Here is a 25349-nt window from a genome sequence, read left to right as displayed (position 1 = left end):
CAGTCAGTTAAGGGCCCGACTTCAGCTCAGGTCATGACCTTGTGATTCACGAGTTCGAGCCCTGCATCAGGCTCTGTGCTGACAGCTCAGAGCCTGGAGCTTGCTTCGGATTCTGTGTCCCCCTATTATCTCTCTGCCTCTACCCCACTCTCACTCTGTCTCTCTCTCTCAAAAATATATAAACATTAAAAAAAATAAGTTTATGTAAAAACCATAATCCTTACACAAAAATTACTGAGTATGAAGGATGAAGTTTGGTTCTGTGCTTCCTTCCTTACCTATATTTATTTGTATAAATAAATCAGATATTAACTGTATATTTGCTATATACAAGGTATTGTAGGTACTGTAGGAGATACAAGACTGAGTAGATACAGAACCACAGAACCTTCCTTGGAAGTATAGGAGAGGCAGAACTTTGCATCTACCCTCCTAGGATTTTCACCTGGGCCTGAGAATTAAATTGACAAGACAAATTAACAGGAGAAAAGCATACAAATTTTTATGTATACTTGGGCCCTCACTGGGAAATGAAGATACAAACAAATGGCAAAACCTAAGTGCTTATATACTAGGTTGAATAAAAAATGGCAGTTGTACCTAAAATATTTAAAGAGGCTAAAGGGAGATAATTATCATTTAACAAGTCTCTTTGTATAGATTTCTCTCAGCCTGACTCCCACCTCTGGTGATAAGAATGTTTCTTTCCCCCTGGAATAGACAGGGCAACTCTCACATGGGAGTTTCATCTCCTGCTTTTAGGAAGGAAAGAGGAGGTCAGAGGCACCTGGATGGCTCAGCCAGTTAAGCGTCCAACTCTTGATATCAGCTCAAGTCATGATCTTGTGGTTTGTGAGTTCCAACCCCCGAGTCAGGGTCCACGCTGACACTGTAGAATCTGCTTGGGATCCTCTCTCTCTGTCTCTCTCTCTCTCTCTCTCTCTCTCTGTCCCTCTCTCTCTCCCCCCTCCCTCCCTCTATCTCTGTCTCTGTCTCTGTCTCTGTCTTTCTTTCTCTCTCTCTGTCCCTCCCCAGGGACATTCTCTTTTTTTCTCTCTCTCTCAAAATAAATAAATATTAAAAAAAAAAAAAAGCAGGTCAGCGTGCCTTTCTTTCCTGCTGTCTTTCAAGTAGTCTTTAGCTCCAAATAATCCTTATGCCAAATGGCATATTTTGGAGGGGCATATTCTGCCACCCTTTAAAACTTACAGCCTAGGACAGAAAGTGAGGCAAATACATATAGCTAATAGTTGAGTCAAAAGAGGTCTATAGTGCTCACTTGGGCAGCACATATGATAGAATTGGAACAATGCAGAGAAGATTAGCATGGCCCCTGTGCAAGGATGACACACAGATTCGTGAAGCTCCCACATTTTTGGAAGAAAAAAAAAGAGATCTATGATATATTGAGGACATCTGAGGTGAGAGAGGTGACATTTGCCCAGGCCTTGAAGAGAAGTAACATTGAGTATGTAGAAGTTGGTGTAAACAAGTAGGTGAGAAATTATGGGGCACAGTAAATAGTACATTTTATCTAGAAGGTAGTAGGTAATAAGAATAGTAATTGAAGATCAAGGTCAGACAGTGGAGTATGGGATACTGTATCAGCTAACTTTATCCAGAGTGATAGATTTTAAGACCATAGTTCTTTCCGTTAGCAGGTTTTACACTAAGTGCAAGTTTTGGCCTTATCCTTGTGGTTGAGAGTGACTTTGTTCATTTGTTCTTTTCTAGTTTGGAGGCAAACTGGTTACCTTTGAGAATGTCAGAATGCAGTCTCAGCAGGGAGCTGAGCAGCAGCAGCAGCCACGCCCTGTGTTCATTAGTCAGGTTGTAACAGAAAAGGAATTCCTCAGCCGATCGGACCAACTTCAGCAGGTTGTGCAGTCACAAGGATTTGTCAGTTATTGTCAGAAAAAAATTGATGCTTCTCAGACTGAGTTTGAAAAAAACGTATGGTCCTTTTTGAAGGTAAAGTTGGCATTAAAACCATTTCATTATCTGCAAATTTAACTATTCCCATTATATTTGAAATATGTCTTAATAAAGAAATTATACAAGATTGTGATTTCAGGAGCTTCTTGATGAAATTAAAGAAACATGAAGAGCACACAACCATATTTTTATGTCAAGAGTTCTTCCTTCTCTGCTTTGAAAAGCCTAATATGAAGTACTTCTTTTAATAAGTAAAAAATGACATAATAGTTATATTTAAGTGAGAGAGACATAACGTTCAGCAGATCTATTTTAAAATTAATAACATAGAGTTTAGTATAATAGAAACATAGAATAATTTCTATAGTAGATCCAGTTAAGGAAAATGGGAAAAGAGGGAAAGGCTACAGGGGAGAGAGGTTGGAGGCATTTCTCATTCCTTTTACTGTATTGCATTTAAGACAATAGAAAATAGAGTTTTTTGGTTGGTCATTTTGCCTCCAGTGGAATGTCTGTTTCTTAATACCGAATTTTCCAAAGAGATCTTGAATATAACAAGGTTAACTTCTAAAATTATAGAATTTCATATCTTGTAATTATGAATTTGGGGAGAGAGTTTTAGGACATTGAGTGTTCCCCATAGTGTTGGGTTCTGCATGCATATAACCATTGGACGTGACTTAGTTTGTACTTAACAAAAATTATAGTTTAAACTTTGGAGTGCCTGGCTGGTTCTGTCAGCAGAGCATTTGACTCTTGATCTTGGGGTCATGAGTTCAAGCCCCACAGTAGGCACAGGGTTTACTTAAAAAATAAAAGTAAGCTTTATTCAACAAGGATAATTAATTACTGGTATACTTGATATTTAAAAAATATTTTGGAGACTCTTTCAGTGAGTCTTCTATATAGTAGATATAGAAAACTTTCCTTGATACAGTAGACTTTATTTTTGATGATTTTTAATAATTCTACTTAGAATTTGATCAGTTAATTGAAAATTTAAATGCAGGTCTTTATTTCAAGACTATGTCTTTTTAAAGGTAAACTTTGAGGATGATTCTCGGGGAAAATACCTGGAACTTCTAGGATACAGAAAAGAAGACCTAGGAAAGAAGGTAAATTTCTGGGAAAGGTTAAAAGGCTGTGCTTATAAAAGTAAATATTTACGTAGCATAGGTGTTCTGTTTTATAAACTTCTACACAGATAACCTCAAATCATTCAATATATATTTAATAAGAATTTGTGTTTGGTTGCCAAAGTTCTAAATACATATTATTAAATGTGTAACTTTACCTTGTACCTGGATTTAAAAGCTGCCAGAACCATCTATAATTCAAACTTGATTTAATGAGCTGTGTTGTATCGGGTAGAATTGGGCCTTGGAAGATAAGAGGCTCTGAACTTCAAACACTGGAAGTAACACTTAGATTTTAAGAGGGTATGTAACCAGTGGCCTTGGAGGAAGAGAAAAAGGGGAAACTGTTAGAGATCACCCCATGTTCACTACAGCTTAAGTAATAAAGAATAGAGTACTGTTTGAAGTTACCACAATTTTCTACCCTCACTGTTTATGCCTTAGCCCACGTTCCCAAACTCTGTATTGAGTTGGTCCAGCTGACAAGTAAGTAAATATTTTTGGAACAAGGACAATTTATTGTACTGAACCTGAATAAACAAAAGTCTGATTGATTAGCTTAATATTCAGCTTAATAATAATTGCTTAATAAAAAGATTCCCTTTTAAAAAGAGAAAGTCCTGGGGCACCTGGGTGGCTCAGTCAATTAAATGTCTGACTTCAGCTCAGGTCATGATCTCGCGAGTTCATGAGTTTGAGCCCCGCATCGGGCCCTGTGCTGACAGTGCAAAGCTGCTTTGGATCCTCTCTCTCCCTCTCTCTCTCTCTCTCTCTCTCCCTCCCTCCCTCCCTCTCTCTCTCTTAAAAATAAAACATTAAAAAAATAAATAAAAATAAAATAAATAAAAAGAAAGTCCTATTCCAGTTTTTCAGTCTTCTTCTCACAGAGGGGCTTAATTATTATTCATTCCACAATATTGACATGAACAGCATGAAAAACACTCTGACTTTGAAAACCTTGAAGGAAATACTTTAGATTCCTTGTGTAATTTGTATTAGCCCTTTGTTGTTCTTTCAGAGTGTCTAAAGTTCTCTATAGCATTGCAGAGTTGTTGCATATATGGTACAGCTTAGATACTACGCACTCTGAGCGGTGCTCAGCACCATGAAGATTCGTGACCCTTCAATGTCACATCACAACTCTGCCGCTTATTGGCTATGTGTCTTTGCTCAATCCTTTAGATATTTTTTATATTTAATTTTATTATTAGTCTGAACTTCTTGGTGCTATAATTTGTAGGTTTGTAAGAGATTAATATGAAAGTTTTGGGGACGTCTGGGTGGCTTAGTCGGTTGAGTGTCCGACTTTGGCTCAGGTCATGATCTCGCGGTCTATGGGTTCGAGCCCCACGTGGGGCTGTGTGCTGACAGCTCAGAGCCTGGAGCCTGCTTCAGATTCTGTGTCTCCCTCTCTCTCTGCCCCTCCCCCACTCATGCTCTGTCTCTCTCTCTCTCTCAAAAATAAATAAACATTAAAAAAAAAAAGTTTTGCTGAATGCCTGATAGCAAAAATGAAGAAATAGAACCTGTTTGTCAAAATACTTGTAATAGCAGTTCTTTCCATAGTGAGTGCCTGAAGAAATTTTCTTAAATTAATTATAGTGATTTAAAACAAAGTAAAAGAAAACATGATTGTTTTGAGGTTAGGTTTGTGATCAAATAGCAGATTTTATTCTTTTAAACACACCATCCTTGATCTGAATTTTTGTGGATTTTGCCAATGAAAATGGAGAAAGAGGTGAGCATTTGTTATATGCATTGAAATAGAATTCCATGTAGTAGGTGAGTTGTTGTTTTTATTTCAGATTGCTTTGGCCTTGAACAAAGTGGATGAACCCGATGTGGTAAGAAGGCCTTTAAAAATAGCTACCTTCCAAAAATTTGGTTTAGGTCATAACAAAGAAGGAAATGTAATTTAAGACATGTGTCTTTTTTATTGCTTTACAGTGTAAAAATACATGCTGATTGTAGATATTTTAATAAGTGAATAACTATCATTTTAAAATAGTATAAGTTTAGCTAGTAGAGCATTCCTTTCTCTTGACAATATTTGAATTTTGCGAAAGAGGGCAAACAATATCAGTGGCTGCTCAGATACTTAAGGTTAAGATCTCTGTTCCCAAGGGACATTTGATGGGGGGTGGGGGGAGAGGGAGAAAGGAAAGTCTTAGCAATCATGGCTCTTTGCTTTTCCTCTATTAGTGTTTCTTAAATAAATTTACTTAGTGTTGCTTCTTATGATTAAACTAGCTCTGAGTTTTGTTGGTTTGGTCTTTTGTCTTCCTTGTTCACTAATATTCTTTTAATGCTACGTCCTTCAACTTCCTCTGTAATTGTTTTGTGTACCAAAGGCTCTTAAAGATTCTGACCAAGTAGCACAGAGTGATGGGGAGGAGAGCCCTGCTGCTGAAGAGCAGCTCTTGGGAGAGGTACTTATTTTTTTCCTTTTTAATTACATTGGTAAAGTATGTTATATTTGTTTATCTCACATTGAAATATGGAAAATTTGCTTGACTACTTGTGCTAGAATGAAATTGGGAGATATTGTTTTCTTAGAGATTTTTGGGGTAGGAGTCTATTTACTAGTTTGACAGAACTGTCATCAGTGAAATCTTTAGTCCTCTGACCTAGCTTCTGGATTATATGTCTTAAAATTAACAGTTGACATGAGATTGACTTAATTCGGTCAGATGGATATCAGCATGTCACAATGAAAAGAGATGTTGCTCAGAAATCCACAATGCATTGCATGTAAAATTTATGTTTTTTCTTGACACATTAATATTTAGGACCTACGATCAGTGAGAAACAAAGGCTTCTAGATTAGTCTTGAACTTTGAATCCAGGTATAGAAATTTTCACTAATTTGAACTGTCATGATTTTTTGATTGACATGATAAACGTGTCATGAGTTGTAGTTGACAATTTTTATAACCAGTTAAAAAGAGTCCTTGAACACAGAGTTGTATCATTAATTTTTTTCCTTTTGTTTTTCTGGGTTTTTTTTTTTAACCACTACTAAATAATTCTGTACTTTTCTTGCTTTCTAATTATATTTCATCTTGGACAATTAATTAATCAACACGTTCTTGTTTCTCATCTCATCTTTGACTTTTTCATTGTTCTTTGTGGTATAGAGATACCTTGACTGGAATGTCTCTTACAATCCTTTGCTAAGTTATAAGAGTAATTCATCAGTAAATTTAGACTTTTACAAGAAAATTGTTAAAAAAACAACTTTCCTTAGAAGTGGATCTTCTGACATTTATTTAATCTGAAAATAAAGAATATGTGTAAAATCTTAGTAAAACTTTGAACCAATTTTGGGAATACCTATACAGAATTGTAGGATACCTTGAAGAAATGTATTTTCATTTATGTACAACTAGACTAACTATGTATTATCAAATAGAAGGCCATTTGGAAATACACTTATGAATGAATAGATTAGAATAATATGCACATAACAAAACGATAGTCACCAATGTGTACTTTCGGAGTATTCAAAAAAAGTTTAAGGAGATAGGATCATCTCCTTTACCTTGATGATGCCATTTGTTTATCAGACATAGTGGTTTACACATTGAAAATACTCAATATGTAATCAGCTGCTTTTTTCACCATTATTTACATTTCAGAAGTCAATAAATAGATTTTATTGTTTTCTTAGAAGGCAAATTTGAAAAATTGTGAGTTAAAAAAAGGGTTTTTTTGTAAGTTACTGAATATAATCAGATCAGTATCTGATTTATTTATTAATAGGAATAATTTAAGCTCTAAAATGTTTTTGTTTTAAAGTTCTAAAATGCTTCCCTGTAATTAGGGAAAGAGTTAAGGTTTTAGCTATTCTTCTGTAATAGTATTAACTAATTAAGCATTGATGATGCTATGCTGTGCTCTGCACTAAAATTCCCCAATCCAAAAATGCCCCTGACTTTGAATACTAGGTGTTTACATTCAGATGTATAGGTAACACACACAGAAGATAGCTATTTTATCTCCTGCAAGACAGCTATCTTTTTCTTTAAATTTTTCTCTATGATTTCTTTAATATATTTTATTTTTGTCTTCTTGTGACTTTTTATGCATAGAAGAGAAAGCATTTAAACTATTTGCCAGCAATATGCCTTCATTATGTTTCTTTTCTTCTAAAGAAAGAAAATATACTGATAAGTAGTTTCAGAAATTTATAACAGAACTGTGTGTATCTTTTTACCAGACCAACCTGCTATGGCAGGTATGACTAATTTAAGAGAATACAAAGTCTATAATTGAATTTGAGTATATTCATACAGTCTTTTATATAGCATTTATATAAGGGCACCAAGTGGTTTTTCTTTCATAACTGATTCAATTAAAACAAAAATACCTTATAACTAAACCTAATGGACAGAAGTTTTTAGACATAGAAAATTTTAGATGTGTAGAAGCAGAGTTGTTTTAACAGTCTAAATATGGTAAAATTAAAAACACGTGTATTTTGCTTGTTTCAAACTCCTCTTATTTGAAGTAAAAACAAACATTCTTCAATAATTTCTGAGCTACCAGTAATGGATATGTACACTTATAGTTTGTTTAACATTATTCCTGATGACTTTGGATTTTATTTATGATTGTATAATGGGAGTTAATACTTAGGAAAGTCTTAGATCTGAGAACTTTTCTGGAATAACTGCTCATGTCATCTAGTCAGTAGGTGAAATATATATATATATATATATATATAGTAAATATATAAATTTTGTTTTGCCAGTAAATTTCTCCACAGTTTCACTGTTGCTAAATTGCTGCCCTTTCCATCTTTTAGTGCATCAAAGAAGGAAAACAAGAATCTGAATTTCTACCACCAGCAGGAAGAACATTTAACATCTCCATCAGTGGTGGTAAGTACTTATTTCATTTTTATTTTTACCTATTTGAAAACAAATAGTCCCTAAATTTAAGTTACAAATGTTTTGTGACAAGTGGTAGAGGGTTGAAAAGAAGAACCCAGTTATTTAGTATATGTAATCAGGGGGCACCTGGGTGGCTCCATCGGTTAAGCATCTGACTTAGGCTCAGGTCATGATCTCGTGGTCCGTGAGTTCGAGCCCCACGTCGAGCTCTGTGCTGGAGAGCCTGGAGCCTGTTTCAAATTCTTTGTCTCCCTCTCTCTCTGACTCTCCCCCGTTCATGCTCTGTCTCTCTCTGTCTCAAAAATAAATAAAAGTTAAAAAAAAAAAATTAGTATATGTAATCAGTCTCTTGGAGATAGATGTTCTGACATCAATGTAATAAAAACTGTGTAATGATCTCTATTATTCCAGTTTAAGCGATCTGAAAATGTGTTATTTTACCTGATTTTACTTACTTGCATCTCAATATATTTCCATAGAAATCGATCCGCTAGTAATATTCAGAAATTAGCATTGTTTTCTCCTTTGTGTGTGCATGTAAAAGTTGATATGTATAAGATTTTTTCTTTTAACAAAACCTTTTTTTAACTTGGGTGTATTTCCTTATTGCAGATATTGATGGTTTAATTACTCAGGCTTTGCTGACGGGTAACTTTGAGAGTGCTGTTGACCTTTGTTTACATGATAACCGCATGGCTGATGCCATTATATTGGCCATAGCAGGTGGACAAGAACTCTTGGCTCGAACCCAGAAAAAATACTTTGCAAAATCCCAAAGCAAAATTACCAGGGTATGTTGTTTTAAAAATAAACTATAACACTGTTCTGAGTATAAAAGCAATACATTCTTAGAATAGATAATTGATATGCAGAAAACAGTTAAAAAAACAAAACAAAACAAAACACTCATAGTTCCTTGAACCAGAAATAGTTATTATTGATAGTTTGGCGTTGTTATTTTTATTTTTTGTATTTTATGTATATAATTTTTTAATGAAAAGTACTTTTCATATTTTTATTGTAGAAAAGTTAGAACATAGAAAAATTTAAAGGCAAATATTTTAAATTTTAAATTCTAGTTCTTCCATCAAATTGGAGTATTTAGGATGATTGGATAGTTATCCAATTGTATTTGTGGGACGAGGTGAGCCTAGGGTCTTCCTACTCTGCTGCCATCTTCCTCTTTCTCGACCTTGATGAAGTTAATTCTGACTTCATATCTCACGTGTACTCAAAACATTTTTTCTGATCCATCAGAGCAGGTCATGCCTTCCTGTTAATGTTTTGATAATACCCTATACTTTTCCTTCTCAGCATATTTTTTTAAGTTTATTTATTTATTTTTAAGTAATCTCTACACCGAACATGGGGTTTGAACTCACTACGCCAAGATCAAGAATCGCATGCTCCTCCAACTGAGTCAGCCTGGCACCCCTCCTTCTCAGCATATTTACATTACAAAAAATGTTTGTGTGATGGGGTTTGTTTGTTTGTTTGTTTGTTTGTTTTGAGGAAAAATAATAACCATCTTTTTTATGTCTGTTGGTTCAGGGATATTCTTCACTTTGTTGCTGCTTTATTCTGCATGAAATACTGTGAATAGTAGGTTTAAAAGATATGATTGATTAGCCAGAGGTAATTTTTACTAATATACCAGAGATTTTTAATTCTCCTTTATTTTCCTTTCTTAAGCTAATTACTGCAGTGGTGATGAAGAACTGGAAAGAAATTGTTGAGTCTTGTGACCTTAAAAATTGGAGAGAGGCTTTAGCTGCAGTATTGACTTATGCTAAACCAGATGAGTTTTCAGCCCTTTGTGGTAAGAAAATGAGCCTTATATTTATATAATGTATATGGCATCGTATATTTTATATAAAGTTAGTAACATATTATTAGAAATGTTTGCAAACCAGCTAATCATAGATAAGAAAAAAGTTCCCATTTGGATACTTTTCTTAGAATTATTAACATTACTTCTCCATATCTAGTCATTACTTTTAATAATATTTCTTAACAGTTTTGGTTTCCAGCAGACTGGACCTAGAATCTTGCCTCTGCCACTTACTAGTTGTATGACCTTGGAAAAATCACTTTCTAAGCCTTAGTTAGTCTATTATATGTAAAATTACACATAATTAGCTTTCACTTAATAAATACTAACTTGATAAAATTAGTAATTATAACATTTGATTGGAAATTATAAATTACTGTTAAAGGCTGTGACTAGACTGGTGGCTAAGGAATGATACTCCTTACCTGTAAGAACAGAAGCTTCAGAGTGCTAGTATCAGAACAACCAACCATTTGCTACCTTGAAAGTATTATGAGAATATGAAAGTTATAAGATATTAACTTTATTATCATAAGTGATTTATCGTAGTCCTACCTACCATTGATGTTCATTTCAAATGTGCCATATTTCATCTATTTACACAAATATCTGACATGTTGAAATGGAGTTAAATGTTCATTAGGATTTTTGTGTTCAAATGTCCTTTCCATTTATTATTTTTTAATGTAATTCAGGGAAATTCATTCTGCAACTAGGTATATAGAATCTTGAGAAGTCATTCCTTACATACAATTTGTCACGCACTTCCATTCATTTAATAAATAAATACTTACTGAGCATTTACATAACTGATTTTGTTTCTATCTGCTACTCATTGGTTGTGAAGTTTAATTCATACTTCTGAAAATATTATTGGCTTACTTACGACTTCATGTTCAGATTGCCTTGAGTATAGTCTTATTTTGTTTTCCTCTTGATCGGTAGATCTTTTGGGAACCAGGCTTGAAAGTGAAGGTGATATCCTCCTGCAGACTCAGGCATGTCTCTGCTATATCTGTGCAGGGAATGTAGAGAAACTAGTTGCATGTTGGACTAAAGCTCAAGATGGAAGCAGTCCTTTGTCCCTTCAGGTTAGTATCTTTGAAACAAGGGGTGCTTACTTTCTAGTGTTGTCTTTCACCCTACTTCTATTCTAGAAATTGACTTGTTCCAGAAGTTCATTGCTTTCACCTTAGTTACCTATGTTTTAGAAGTTCTTTTGCTGGATAATTTATGTGTATTTGTAGCATATTTGGCGGGGCAAAGTATGAGATGATGGAATAGTAAAATGGAGTTGCAACTGCTTGTGAAATCAAGGTTGTGATTTGGTAGTTTATTGGAAGAAGCAGGTGGCAAGAGCATGAAAACAGTACTAGAGTGTACGTCTTTTCCCCCATGCTTCTCTCCCTGCCTCTGGTGACCCTGTCTGCCTTGGGCAAGGAAAGAGGCAATGTGGGGTAAGGAATGGGAGACCTTCCCAGAACCAATAGAGAATCTTAATTGTCATGATTAAGGGAAAATGAAAGTAAGAGGTAAATGGAATCCTATGTAGCACTAAAACCTGGACAAGAGGGGGAGTAAAAAATATGGGGACTATTTTCAGGCATGGAGTAGCTGTATACAGTATTTAGATTTTTTTTTCGAAGCATTTATTCAGAGTCTCATAATATTTCATTCAGGTATTTCTTTTTCGCTCTGGAAAGAGATTTTCTCAGTACAGTTGTAACTTTAAAGATCACTTTATTAAAACTGAAAATCTGGTAGGAAATCACTGTTTTCCTAAGGTCTTTTGAGAGAAAGCACACTTGTTTTACACTTCTGGATCTGTGTACTTTTGAAGGGCCGATAGATAGGATATTCTTGTGCTTTATACTTGAGGCTTCCCATTGTTGAAATAATTGGTATTGAAGAACAATGTGAAAAATTTGGGGTTGAAATAGTAAGCTCATTGGAGGTCACCTCTTAGTAGTAGTGTTTTTATAGTATAGGTAGTATGATGTTTTCAGTCAGTTTCTTTTATACCTGCTGGAACCCAGTTTCTGCCTTTGGACATTTATCTGCTGATCACTTTCACTTTGGATGCTTGCCTACTTTAAGCTCACAAGACAAGTATCTGGCAGTTTAAGGATATTTAGGAGAAGGAAATAACCTATGCCCTAACCATGATAAGGTACTTTCTTCCTCCTTACTTTTTCAGTTTATGTGAATGGTGGACAGCTGTTGCAGAAGTTTTTAAGAGAGAGGATAATAAGATATACTTTTAGGAGGTTTTAGAAATCTTAGTATCTCTTCATTCCTGCTCTCTTGCATACACATCTTGGTAATTTTGTTTGCTTGCCCTTCTCTCTCCCTTCTTTTCCTCACTTAGGATCTTATTGAGAAAGTTGTCATCCTGCGAAAAGCTGTGCAACTCACCCAAGCCATGGACACCAATACTGTAGGAGTTCTTTTGGCTGAGAAGATGAGTCAGTATGCTAATTTGTTGGCAGCCCAAGGCAGTATTGCTGCAGCCTTGGCTTTTCTTCCTGAAAACACCAACCAGGTAATTAGAATTGACCATTTCTCTTCTTTTAATGTGTGAATAAGGTGAGTCCAGTGGGTAGCACTTAGTATTAAACATAAGAATATTGGTAAGTAGAATGTTTTGGAACAATTGAATTTCTGTCATCTGACCATAAGTGAATGTTACTGACAATTATTCAGGGATCATTTTAGGTGTACCCAGACGGTATTGGAGAGATAGGATGCTCTTGTAGTACGATAGATCCCTTTGTACTGATGGGCATAGTATTTGAGGGAAAAAATGGAAAAGGACCAACTTCTAATTTCTTGAGCCAAATGCTGATTCTTTGTACATGGTTCTTTGTAGGAATCTTCTGTGTTAGAAAGCTATGAATATTAATACTTAAATAATTGGGGTTGTAGTTTTAAAATTCCCACAAATGCTAGACATAGACATAGACATAGATATTAGTGAAGAAGTTCATTCTGTATACCATTTCAGTCTGATACTGTCTGCAGACAAGTATATTTTTAAAATACGCAAGGCAGGGAGAATGACATTTCTGATTTATTATTTGGTATGCATTAAATTGGGCTTTTTCAATGCAATGGAATTAAGTAAGTGACTGACAATATAATGATGGACACGATTGCCAAGATTCTTTTCCTAAGGGAGTTTTCCAAAAGTGATACATAACTATGATAGAGGTAGTAGTGCAGTGGAATCACAGAAGAGGGCAACCTAAATTTAATAATGAAGCATGGGTAGAAATCAGGGAGAGGTTTGAGGACAGTTATCCACAAGTAGGATGTTTGTATCTATATTGTGTGTGTGACAGAGCTTAATTTTGAGCCTTGAAGATATTTTCTTCTTTCTATGCTTTTTATTATAAGCTTTATTTTGTTTTTGATGGATTTTTTTAGTTAATTGTTTTCAGTATTTTGTCTCTTGTAGGGAAATATCAGTAAATTTCATTGAGTAGTTTCATTGAGTAAAAACACTTAAGTCTATGTTCCAGCATTATGGAGGTTTGACTCTAGTTGGTTTTGAAACACATTTACATGTCGTATTTTTCGATTTTATCTGTGAGAATATTAGGTAGAATAGAAACAGACTTTATGATGACCTTGGCATAATTATTTTATGACTTTTTAAACACCCCTTTAATAGTGAGTTATAAGACCCTTTAAGACTAACTTAATCTAAGACCTTTAGATCTTGTAGCCTCAGTATTAAACTCTTTATCTTCAATACCATTTATAACCACATACATTTTTTTTCTTTTTTTTTTTTTCTTTTTTTTAAAGTTTATTTATTTTGCGAGAGAGTATGTGCATGCACACAAGCACGAGAGGGGCAGAAAAAGAGTGAGAGAGAAAATCCCAAGCAGGCTCAGCACTGTCAGTGTAGAGCCCGACGCAAGGCTTGAACTCACAAACTGAGATCACGACCTGAGCCGAAGTCAGATGATTAACCAACTGAGCTGACCAGGCACCCCTAACCACATACATTTTCTGTATATTATTATTCATGTTTCCTTTGGACTTTTAAAGAACATTCTCTATGTAAAAATAAACAATTTTGAAGTTGCTGTCTTCTATATATTTCAGTAGACCCTTAGTATTTTCTGGGGAACATGTCCTGAGACTTTGTGATATCATTATAGTATCTAACCTTCCTCCCTAATAGTATACCTAACAGTTTAAATGACAGCTTTAAACCTTTAGTGAATTTATAGTAATGTATGACTTTTTAAAGTTACTAAAATCAGTTCTTGCTGAAATATTTTAACATTACCTTTTTGTTGTTGTTTGTTAATATCTGGAACATGTATGTGGTCAACTCATACTTATTGTAGATCTGTATAATTGTAGATCTGTGTAAGCTACCATGAGTGTGACATCTTACTCTTTTATTTCCAACATCTCTCTCTCTCTCTTTTTTTTTTTTTTTTTATTAATTTTCCTTCCTTTCTTAGGTCACCATTTTCTTTCATCACATCGTCAGCAGTTGATTCTTTTGGGGACCTTTTTTCCCTATAAAGAAATGAAGTTGTATTTTTTTTAACTACTTTTGTGATTTGTGAAAATTACTCAACTATAAGAAAATACAAAAGAGCAGAGATGATGAGTGGCATTGATCTTACATACTACTGTGTAGTGGGCATAATTCAAATCCTTGCCTCAGTTAAATGATATATCATGGGCCTTTGGTATCAGTCTTGAGTATTAGAAGCCATGATGTTAAACCCTCTTGTGCTAGGATCTATTATATAGGAAACAGCATATGAACAAGGAGCATATGACCGATCAAGCTTACTTTAAGAAAAGCAACATGCTGTCATATAGTTCAGTGAGTTCTAACATTCTGCTTTATTTTCTTCCATTGCTTGTTATAGCCAAATATTGTGCAGCTTCGTGACAGACTTTGTAGAGCACAAGGACAGCCTGTACCAGGACAGGAATCATCTAAAATTCCTTATGAGAGGCAGCAGCTGCCTAAGGGCAGGCCTGGACCAATGGCTGGCCACACACAGATGTCAAGAGTTCCAGCTCAACAATATTATCCCCATGTGAGTGATATGGTCCAGATTAAGTAGGAACATTTATATATTTCTGTTCAAAAATTTGTTGGGTAAGAGACCTTAATCTGCTATAAGTCTAGTTGTCTAGTTAGACAACATAATGTTTTAATAGTTTTTCTTTTTGTATTCTTGAAAGTGATGGTCTGTTCTTTTTATTTTTATTTTTTATTTTTTTTAAGTTATTTATTTATTTTTTTAAGTAATCTCTGCACCAAACGTGGGTGGGGCTCAAACTCACGACTCAGAGATCTAGAGTCACATGCTCTTTCCATTGAGCCAGCCAGGTGCCCCTGGTCTGCTTTTTTTTTTTTTAATTATCACTTTAATCTGGTCAAACAGATTATATTTTAGATATAAATTAATGTAAGCTCTCTGGGGAGATTTTTTATTTCCCCATCATTCAAACTACCCATACACATGTACATCTGTTCTTGAAACTGCTTCAACTTGATTCATCTGACAAGCTGTAAGTAAAGTAGTGGGAATAATTTGTGGGTGATTTGGTTAATACTATGAAATATTTTTAGAAAAGGTACTCTTATTTTGAGTATTTTATTCTGAATCATTATTACAGGTTTACTGTGTCTCTTGTATCAACACAGTATTCAGAACATACTTTTTTTGGATAACTTGGATATTAGTGAATGACCAAAGGTGTATGAAATTGTAGGTCATGGGGATTATAAAGATGATTAGATATTTTTAAGTAAGTAAGTAAATTAAAACATTTAGTGGCATAAAATGTGGCATTTTACTGTCTTTTACTATTTCATACAGAAACTTATATTTCCGGACCCGCAGATAACCTTCATGTTCTTGAATGAAAAGTACATTTTCATGAGTAATAAATGGTCTTGATTGATAACAAAGCAGATCCTCTCCCCATTTTAAAATACATCAGATTACTGATAGAATTGACAAGGTCTTTTTTATAATTTGTTGCAACAAAAGTAAATATAAAATCATGGAAAGCTAAAAAAAAGATCAATTAGTGCTCTTTTGTCTATTGCACTTTTGATTAATACTTAATCAGGAATAGATCACATTTGGATTTAACTGTAACTATCTAGAGTATTCTCTGTTTTTTTATTTTTTTCCTTTATTTGATAATTTATTGAGAGCTTTTCTATGAGTGCCTGTCTTTATTCTGTCTGTTGATACATTGGTAAACAAAGCAGATTAGGTTTCCCACTATTATGAAGACTTTACTAGTTTGAGAAAAGTCTATGACATAGGTAGGGCAAAGCAGGCAGTGACTGGAAGAACTAAGAGGCACAGACATCAAGTGACAAGCCAGAGTTTTAAGACAGAGCTTGAATTTCTTAATATCGCCTGGCCAACTTGATATTAGAACTCCCAAGCATCTTTTGTTCAGTCATGCTATCTTGAAGGGTACTGAGGTGAGACACCCTCTACTTTGGGAAAAGAGAATATTTACTCTCTATGTCCTTGAGTTTATCTGTCTTTCTGGGAAGATATAAAAACACTGAAAGACTTTCATTGTACTTTGACTTAGCAGTCTAATACTTTAACAAAAGAAAAACAAATTCAGAAACTAAGCAGTGATTTTCTTTTTTCTTTTTTTTTTTTTTTTGTTTTTTTGTTTATTTTGAGAGAGAGAGAGAGTATGTGTGCACACGGGAGCAGGGAAGGGGCAAAAAGAGAGAGGGAGAGAGAGAGAATCCTAAGCCATGCCCAGTGCAGAGCCCAACATGGGGCTTGATCTTACAACTGTGAGATCCTGACCTGAGCTAAAATCAAGAGTTAGATGCTTAACTCACTAAGCCACCCAGACACCCCAAGCACTGATTTTCTTGATTAAAGCTTATCATGTACCAAATGAGGACAGCAGCTTGCGGTTTTAAAGGAATGTTTACAGGAAGGGGTAAAAGGGTGAGAGGGAGGCCAGATTAGTAGGAGTTCCACTTCCACTTGGAATTTCTATGAAGATTTACTTGACCAGAAAGATTTTGGTGGCTTAAAAAATTTGTTTTGAAAATCTTAGGACTCCAGGGTAAGCAACATGGTGTAGTATAGCAAACACTGGCCCGGAAATCAGGAGGTCTGGATTCAGTCCTAGGTCTGTCACCAGCTAGTTGTATTGACCTTAGGAAGCCCTTTCATTTCTCTAGGTGTTGGTTTTCTCAGTGGTCATGGGTGGGGATTAGACTGATTGATCTCTAATATCCTTTGATTATATGTTTCTAAGCCTGATATGGGACTAATACGATTTTTGCAGCTCTAATAAAATCCAGAAAAGGGAACTTGTAGCAATATGCTTACAGATCTAATAGTAGCATGAATACTATTAATGCTTCAAAATCACTTTTCTACTCGATTACCTTTTTTCCTCCAATATCTTCTTTCCTTACCTACTTACAGGAACTAGCTTTTCCCCTTATTCTTGACACTTGAATGCTACTTTTTTTTATGCTTTGATTTAGTTTTCATGTTGATTTTTCTACTGCCTCCCTCTCCCTGTTTTGTTGTGAATGTGTTTTTCTTTTGGAATCCCAGCTACCTTGAAAGCAATTGCCTGACTAACATATGCTATCTTGCTACTCTTATTTTTTTGCTTTGCATCTGGCTGTTAATGCCTTCTGGGTGTTTTTTTTTTTCTTCTTTTAACATTTTTATTTTTTATTTTCTGTGATTGGTATTTCTTTGTTCAATTCAGGTTAGAATTGCCCCTACTGTCACTACCTGGAGTAACAAAACTCCTACCGCCCTTCCCAGCCATCCACCTGCAGCCTCTCCCTCTGACACACAGGTATATCCTTCATTATTCATCTTTGAGCAGAATTCTGCTCACTTAAATATATATATAGTTAAATATTCTCTACCCCCCTTTTCTTAATTTCCCCTTCCCCCATTTGTCCGCCTGCTTATTGCATTTTAATGCTTTAGGATGCAAGAAGTTTCTGGACAATTAGTTTATTTTCTTCTCCCTCTCCATTTGCAGTTCTAAATTGACCTCAGCTAGAAAAATATCAACTAAAGTTCTAACTATGGTTTAAATCTGATTTCACTGAAGATTTTCTTTTTTCTTTCTTCTTTGTTTTTGAGCATTGCAGAAATTGAAGAGAAACGAAAGTTCCCTTGTGGCATTTATACTTATATTTCCAAAGTGTGGATGGAATTTAGTAGAGATGGAAAATCCTGGTGACTTATTATAAATATCATTGACACTGTTTTGTGAAGTTATTAGCATCTGTTGCCATTTATTGCAATTAATACTTTAGACCTGTCTGATCTTTAAATCACTTAGAATGTGTTGCTCAGAAAATGTGTTCTAAAGAAGACAGAATGTGCAAAATGCAGTGTTTCTTACACAGTAAAGTTAAAAAAAAAAAATAAACAGTTCCGTTTCAGAGATTATAAATCCATCTGGTAAGATTTTTGGTTCCAAATGTAATCTTCCTTTTTATCATATTCTCATTTCCTAGGGAGAAAATCCTCCACCTCCAGGTTTCATAATGCACGGAAATGTTAATCCAAATGCGACCACAGCTCAGCTTCCCACATCTCCAGGTCACATGCACACCCAGGTACCACCTTATCCACAGCCACAGCGTAAGTAGTGTGACCCTGAAGTCCTTGCACAACAGCATGTCTTACCTAATGTAGTAACATGTTGCTTTAAAGCTCCAAACCCATGATCAAATCAGTTTTAACAAGTAAAGAAAGAACTGTGTAGGACTTGAGAGGGAGAAACACAGTTTCCCTAGGTGACATCCCTAATTAGCATGCTTGGAAACAGCCTCCTATGTCAGTCCATTCAGAACAGTTGGCTCCTGTTCCTGAGCAATTACTAAGAACAGTGAATTGTCCCATGATTTTGGTATTAAAAAACAGAATTTTTGAAATGATTTTGTTATATATTCTTTCCTTTCAGCAAGATGACACAAACCATTTTTGGAAAAATGGTTCCAAGGGACATTTCAATATCCAATATCTCCCCTGCCCCCATGTACAACCTGCTTGACTATCAACAGCCTGCACCCTAGTAGAACATTTGTTATAGTAGTGAATCTGCATTGACACATCATTATCGCCCAAAGTCCATAGTTTACTTTAGTGTTCTCTCTTGGTGTTGAACATTCTATGAATTTCGACAAATGTATGGTAATAACATGTGCCCACCATTGGCTTTTGTTTTTTAGAAAATATTTGCACTTATAAAGTAAAATATCACCACTATTTTAAAATTTACATGAAGAGAAAAAAAAATCTCCAAGGAGAAAATTGTATGATTAAACAACTATTACAAAAGCAAGAGGCCACTGCCTAGTAAGAACTAATCTTAATAAGCATGTTCTATGCTAAAGTGGATATTCTTACTTAACATGAATACAGATTTGACACAATTTTTCACTCATGAAAATGCTGTCTTCAGAGTAGAACAAGTACAGTTCTAGTAGATTCACTCTGTAGAGGTCCATACCTACCCCTGGTCATGAAAAATGTGGTAATATTCTCTAATCTGGGCTCAGGTCTTTGCATCAAAACATTAGTTGGCTGCCTGAATGCTTACTAACCAACTGTGTATAGTATATGAAATACTATGTAGTAATTGTTTTGTCAGGGATCTTAGAGAGTTGGCTGTTAATCTGGAACTAAGCTCAAAATCACAATGTGAGTAGCTGATTAGTTTACTAGATGTTGGAGAAGGTATTTGATTCATAACAATAGTGCTCACCCTACAATTCTTCCGGTGGAGGAGATGTTGAGCCGCCAGCAAAGTCCCTGTAATTTACTGTAACGGGGAGTGCTTGGGACGTGTAATTCCTGCATGGTTCCATCTGGTGGCTAGTCGGTGTCACTGCAGTCTTTTCTCAGGCACAGGAAGTCTGAGAAAAGGGTCGGTCTTTCAGTGTTTGGGTTTGATGATTGAAAGATTTTCATAGCCAGAAGCAGTCTGGAGATGGCATATTTCACATATTGATCCAATGGGTATATTTTAGTATATTTAAGGGTATCCAAGTCATCAAAAGCATAACATATAAGGGTTAATATTTGGTTGTAGCTTATTGTTCTAATAATAATGACAAAAATAATTTCCATAGAATGAGATAACTGGTTTTTTGTTGCTGTCAATAAACTTATAACTAATTAAAATTTCTGTTTCTTCTCCTTGGTGTAGCTTATCAACCAGCCCAGCAGTATTCCTTCGGAACAGGGGGGTCAACAATGTATCGACCTCAGCAGCCCGTTGCTCCTTCTGCTTCAAACGCTTACCCTAACACCCCTTACATATCTTCTGCTTCTTCCTATTCTGGGCAGTCTCAGCTGTACGCAACACAGCCCCAGGCCTCTCCACCTACCTCCAGCTCTGCTGCTTCTTTCCCTCCTCCCCCTTCCTCTGGAGCATCCTTCCAGCATGGCGGACCAGGAGCTCCACCATCATCTTCAGCTTATGCACTGCCTCCTGGAACAACAGGTACACTGCCTGCTGCCAGTGAGCTGCCTGCGTCGCAAAGAACAGGTCTGCGCTTGAAAGGGATTTGGTTTGGCTCCCTCCTTTATTTTTCCATGAACACGTGGGTGGATGGAGGGGAATTATGTCTGAATCTTTGTAAACTGAGTAATCTGAGGTGTTGAGTTTTTATCACAAATTCTGAAACTATTTCTAAAAGTGTGATCGTCCCATAATGAACTTTAGTTGCTAAATGAGGAAAACTTTAGAGCTTCAAAAGGGTAAGAGTATATAACCCGCCACTAAACTTAAAATAAGTGGTAAGAAATTAATTGGCAAGATAAGTGGTGTTTGGAACTAGGTTTAATTGACACTAATTTCTTTAGAGCCAAACTTTGCTCTGTTCTTATTGAGAAGTTTAGCATTTTTAAAATTATTTGTGCCTTAAGCCCATTCATGGAGATTAAACATGGTGATTGTATATAATTTTATAGTTATGTTTATTTATAAAGATGAGGGATCTGGATATGCTTATCTAAAGGAAAAAAGTGAGAGAACACAACTCTGACGGAGGATCTCTAATGAGACAGCAGAAAAGTAGAAAGTCTGTGGACAGTAGTGCAGCGATTCTTCATTAGGGCGGCATCACCCTCAGATAGTTTAGGAATTTCAAGGATTCGATAGATAGTCTAACAGTGTAGTCATGCCTGAAGTTTTCTAATGAAAACCATAATCTTAAATTATTATTATAATGAGATACACGTTTTCTAAATTCTTATCTCATTTTATAATTAGAGCATTACATTAATTTTTTATGGGGAGGTTTTATTATCTGGTTTTCATTTTGGCCCCTACCAAAAGGGGCCTCAAAGGCATGTGTTTTAAAAAGGGATCGATAGGGGCGCCTGGGTGGCGCAGTCGGTTAAGCGTCCGACTTCAGCCGGGTCACGATCTCGCGGTCCGGGAGTTCGAGCCCCGCGTCAGGCTCTGGGCTGATGGCTCAGAGCCTGGAGCCTGTTTCCGATTCTGTGTCTCCCTCTCTCTCTGCCCCTCCCCCGTTCATGCTCTGTCTCTCTCTGTCCCAAAAATAAATAAAAAACGTTGAAAAAAAAATTAAAAAAAAAAATAAATAAATAAAAATAAAAAGGGATCGATGAATCAGGGTTAGGAACCACTAACCATACTGGTTAAGAATGCAGGCTTTGGAATTCAATCTCCTGGGTTTGTACCCCAGCTTTGGGTAAGTTACTTAAACTTCTTCAAGCCTCCATTTCCTCAGAATAATATTAATACCTGCTCATAAGCTCATGAAGAAGATTGAATGCATTAATACATTAAAGCATTTGGGGATAGTGACTGTAAAGTTGGCTGTGATTACACAAAACCTGACTCAAAATTAGAGCTCTGTGCCTTTTAGTATTTGAAAATAGTTTCCCTTTTAGATTATAACCGATGTTTTTGAACTAAAGGAACAAAGAGATGAATGAATCTTGCTTTGCTCCTAATACTTTAGTTGCTCCTGGGGCGTCCAGTATGTATGTGTGTGTGTGTGTGTATATATATATATATATATTTTTTATATATATATATATATATATATATATATATATATATATATATATATTTTAAGCAGCTATAATTACTGAAAACAATTATAAAATAGGATCTATTGAAGAAATATTGTATTCTAACAAAGTCTCATGAATGCAGAATTATATACCTATCACCTTTCTTCTCTGATGTATAAAGGCCAGAGTACCAAAAATCTCACACATACATGCGTGCACATGTGTGCGTGCGCACACGCACACACACACACACACACACACACACACACATATCTCTATCACCCTTTACTGCACAAATAAAATTTCTGTAACTTTCAATATAAATAGTTCAGTAGATTGATATTTTAGAGAGGAGTGCTAATTCAGTTGTAGAGTTCAAAAATTACCTTCTGAAACCTCAATAGTGAAGATAGTATCTATTCTGAATAGTTGGGTGATAGAGTTCTTGACTGAAAGATGAGTTCCAGAAAATTCCCACTTTAAAGTGGTGCAGGGAAATAGAGAGGTGAGTCATCATTTACTGAACATACACTGGACATGTACCATCATTTGCCATATATTTTCTTATTTAATTATCAGAGCCATGAGAAATAGAAATGTTTTCTTTAGTTGACATGAGGAAACTTGGTTTCCTAGGAGTTAAACTCATGGTTGCATGATGATAGTCTCCAAGTTGAGATACAAACCCAGGTCTCTCAGTCTATAAAGCCTAATAAGTTCATTCTTCTTTACCAGATGGTCTAGTCCTGATATAAGTCATAGAAGTAGTTATCAATGTTAGAATTACAAAAATCCTATAACAACACTGTTTTAGGTATTTTGTTACTTCATCATCTAAGTTAAATATTTGCATGGGTATTCTTAAGCAAAAGTGTATTTGGCCTTGAGATAAAGTCTTTGCTTATATACAAAGTAACAGAATGTTCTAACCTGGCTGAGAAACAGAGTGACTAATAGGAAGAAGAAGCAAACATTTTTCAGTATTCAGCATGTTCTAAGCCAGCTGCTTTGTTACCTCTTGCCTGTTAATAGTCCCCTGTATTTTACCATATTTTATTTTTTGATTTCCTAAAAATGTTGTTTACAGTGTACAAATAATTGTGAATGAAAATTTTCTCTACTTTTTTATGGGTCTCATATCATATGGTTCTCTATCAGACTTGGGAATTCCATTTGTCCAGTGGATAATTTTGACAGACACTAGGGTTTGCAAGACTTGTAACTGTTTGTGAGCCTCCAAATTATGCCTGAGGCTCAGAGAAACTAATGTTGCAAATACCAGAACATTCATTGAGTAAATTCTTAATGGGTACTTGTTTGGTCTATAATCAGAATTATTCCAGGCACAGGTAGGGAGACAGAAGTGAACAGTACATTTCTAGTGAACATCACATAGCTTTGCCGTAATTTGGAACATAACATTTATATTTGGCCCAAATTTTGGAAAGCTTTATGCCAGGGCAAGAAGTTGATAGTTCATACAGTAGGCAGGAAAGTTCATGAAGGAGTTTGAACTGCTGAAAGGCATGGTTTTACTCTCTAGGATAATTAGGATACTGTCTATGACTTTTTCCCCGTCCTGATTTAATCTGTGCTTATTATTACTAAAGGAGAGCACTTTCAAATATGAAGGCCTTAGAATTTTACTCAAAAAATTATTTTCTGATAAAATGACCCTCAGGCTGTCATGAAACTATCTGAGTAAACATTATTGATTCTATTAAACCATGGAAAATTTAATTTAGGTATATAGTCTCATGCTTTGTCACATAGAAGTCTTGAAGGGGCATAATGTTACATATTTTCATAGAACAGTGTTCTGAAAATTTTTTTTTAATTTTCGTAAATATTCCTTACTCAAATTATAAGTACCTGTTTTATCTTGTGTCATTGGAAAATGACCTCAAGGATTCATGTCTTTCTAAACTTTAATTTTTAATTTCATGACCCTCTTGTTTTTAATGTGACATGCTAGGCTTATAGGGGAAATGGGAGGTTAAGAAGGATGCTCTGTTCTTTCTCAAATTGTCTGTTAGCCAAAATTCTTCATATCACTGCACTAATAAAGAATCCACTGAAAAGTATCTTAGCCAGTGTATATAGCACATTTTGCTTCTGCTGGAATACCTAAGAACGTTCCGAGTGAGAAGTGGGATTCAAGTAAAGATGGTACTCAGCTGCACTCCTGTATATGTGGGACCATGTGGTTCCTTCTTCCTTCCCCAAAGATACTGGAGAACTAAACCCTACACTAAAGTGGATAAGGATCTCCAGTAACATGCCATATTCAATTTTTAAATTAATTTTCCCTTGATTTTTATTAATTTTTCACTGTAGGATTTTTAAAGACTCAAAATATTATAAAGAATAAAATTTAAATTATCTATAATTCTACCGCCCAAATATTACCAGTGATAATATAGGTTTATTTATTCTTTTCGTACACATATATACATATATCTATGTATGTCTATATGCATCTATTAAAAATATTTTTAATGTGGTAAATATACTAACATAAAATTTACCATTTTAACCATTTTTATGTGTATAGTTCAGTGACATTAAGTACGTTTACATTGCTGAAGAACCATTGCCACTTATCTGTCTCCAGAAGTTTTCATCATCCCACACTGAAACTATGTACTCATTAAATAACTCCTTGTTTCCCCCAGCCCCAGGTAACCACTGTTCTACTCTCTCTCTGTATTTGACTACTCTAGGTACCTCACATAAGTGGAATCATACAATATTTGTCCTGTTTTGACTGGCTTATTTCACGCTCTCCAATATTCATGTATCAGAATTTCTTTACTACTTAAGGCTGAATAATATTTCACTGTATTATATTGCACATCTTGTTTATCCATTTATCTGCATGTGGGCATTTGAACTATTGTGAATAATGCTCCTTGAACACAGGTATACACATATCTGTTCAAGTCTTTGCTTCCAGTTCTTTAGGATACATACCCAGAAATGGAATTGCTGGATCAAATTCAATATTCAGTATTTAAATTTTTGAGGAAGCATTATACTGTTTTCCACATCTACACCAACACTTGTTTTCTGTTTGTTTTTTTCTTTCTTAATTCTAGCCATTCTAATGGGTAGTATCTCATTGTGTGCATGTATTTTTTTTTTTTTTAACATTTATTTATTGTTGAGAGAGTGTGAGCAGGAAAGGGGCAGAGAGAGGGAGAGACACAGTATCTGAAGCAAGTTCCAGGCTCTGGGATGTCAGCACAGAGCCTGATGTGGGGCTCGAACTCATGAACTGTGAGATCATAACCTGAGCTGAAGTCAGATGCTTAACCGACTCAGCCACCCAGGTGCCCCTATTTTTAAAGAATTGAGATCATAATACACATATATACACACACAATTTTACATCTTACATTTTTTCTTAATATTACACCATGAACCATATTTTTCATGCCTTTAAAGTCATGTCATGTTTTAAAAAGAGAGATTTATCTTC

General features: G+C 35.2%; 1 protein-coding gene and 1 non-coding gene across 20 annotated transcripts in view; both read left to right on the top strand.

The window, feature by feature from the left end:
• SEC31A (SEC31 homolog A, COPII coat complex component) overlaps positions 1 to 25349 on the top strand; it is a 72144-nt gene that overhangs the window by 31538 nt on the left and 15257 nt on the right. For 6 of the 19 annotated variants that reach the window (XM_047090743.1, XM_047090747.1, XM_047090746.1 and 3 more), the window contains exons 11-23: positions 1735 to 1971; positions 2976 to 3050; positions 4877 to 4915; positions 5423 to 5500; positions 7879 to 7954; positions 8579 to 8757; positions 9659 to 9785; positions 10743 to 10888; positions 12166 to 12339; positions 14699 to 14872; positions 17562 to 17654; positions 18331 to 18457; positions 20028 to 20369. In XM_047090743.1, the coding sequence (XP_046946699.1) occupies positions 1735 to 1971; positions 2976 to 3050; positions 4877 to 4915; positions 5423 to 5500; positions 7879 to 7954; positions 8579 to 8757; positions 9659 to 9785; positions 10743 to 10888; positions 12166 to 12339; positions 14699 to 14872; positions 17562 to 17654; positions 18331 to 18457; positions 20028 to 20369 (1867 nt within the window). The remainder of the gene's footprint in view (positions 1 to 1734; positions 1972 to 2975; positions 3051 to 4876; positions 4916 to 5422; positions 5501 to 7878; positions 7955 to 8578; positions 8758 to 9658; positions 9786 to 10742; positions 10889 to 12165; positions 12340 to 14698; positions 14873 to 17561; positions 17655 to 18330; positions 18458 to 20027; positions 20370 to 25349) is intronic. The other 13 variants (XM_047090751.1, XM_047090753.1, XM_047090750.1 and 10 more) reach the window with 13 other exon arrangements.
• Positions 1272 to 1378, top strand: LOC124521372 (U6 spliceosomal RNA). The gene has a single exon (XR_006964471.1). It is a non-coding gene; the product is annotated as a U6 spliceosomal RNA (small nuclear RNA).

This window comes from Lynx rufus, unplaced genomic scaffold (assembly GCF_022079265.1).
Source record: "Lynx rufus isolate CCGP_SWC_20201006 ecotype Redwood Valley unplaced genomic scaffold, mLynRuf1.p SCAF_3, whole genome shotgun sequence".
NCBI lineage: Eukaryota > Metazoa > Chordata > Mammalia > Carnivora > Felidae > Lynx > Lynx rufus.
This window is presented reverse-complemented; position numbering and strand designations above follow the sequence as displayed.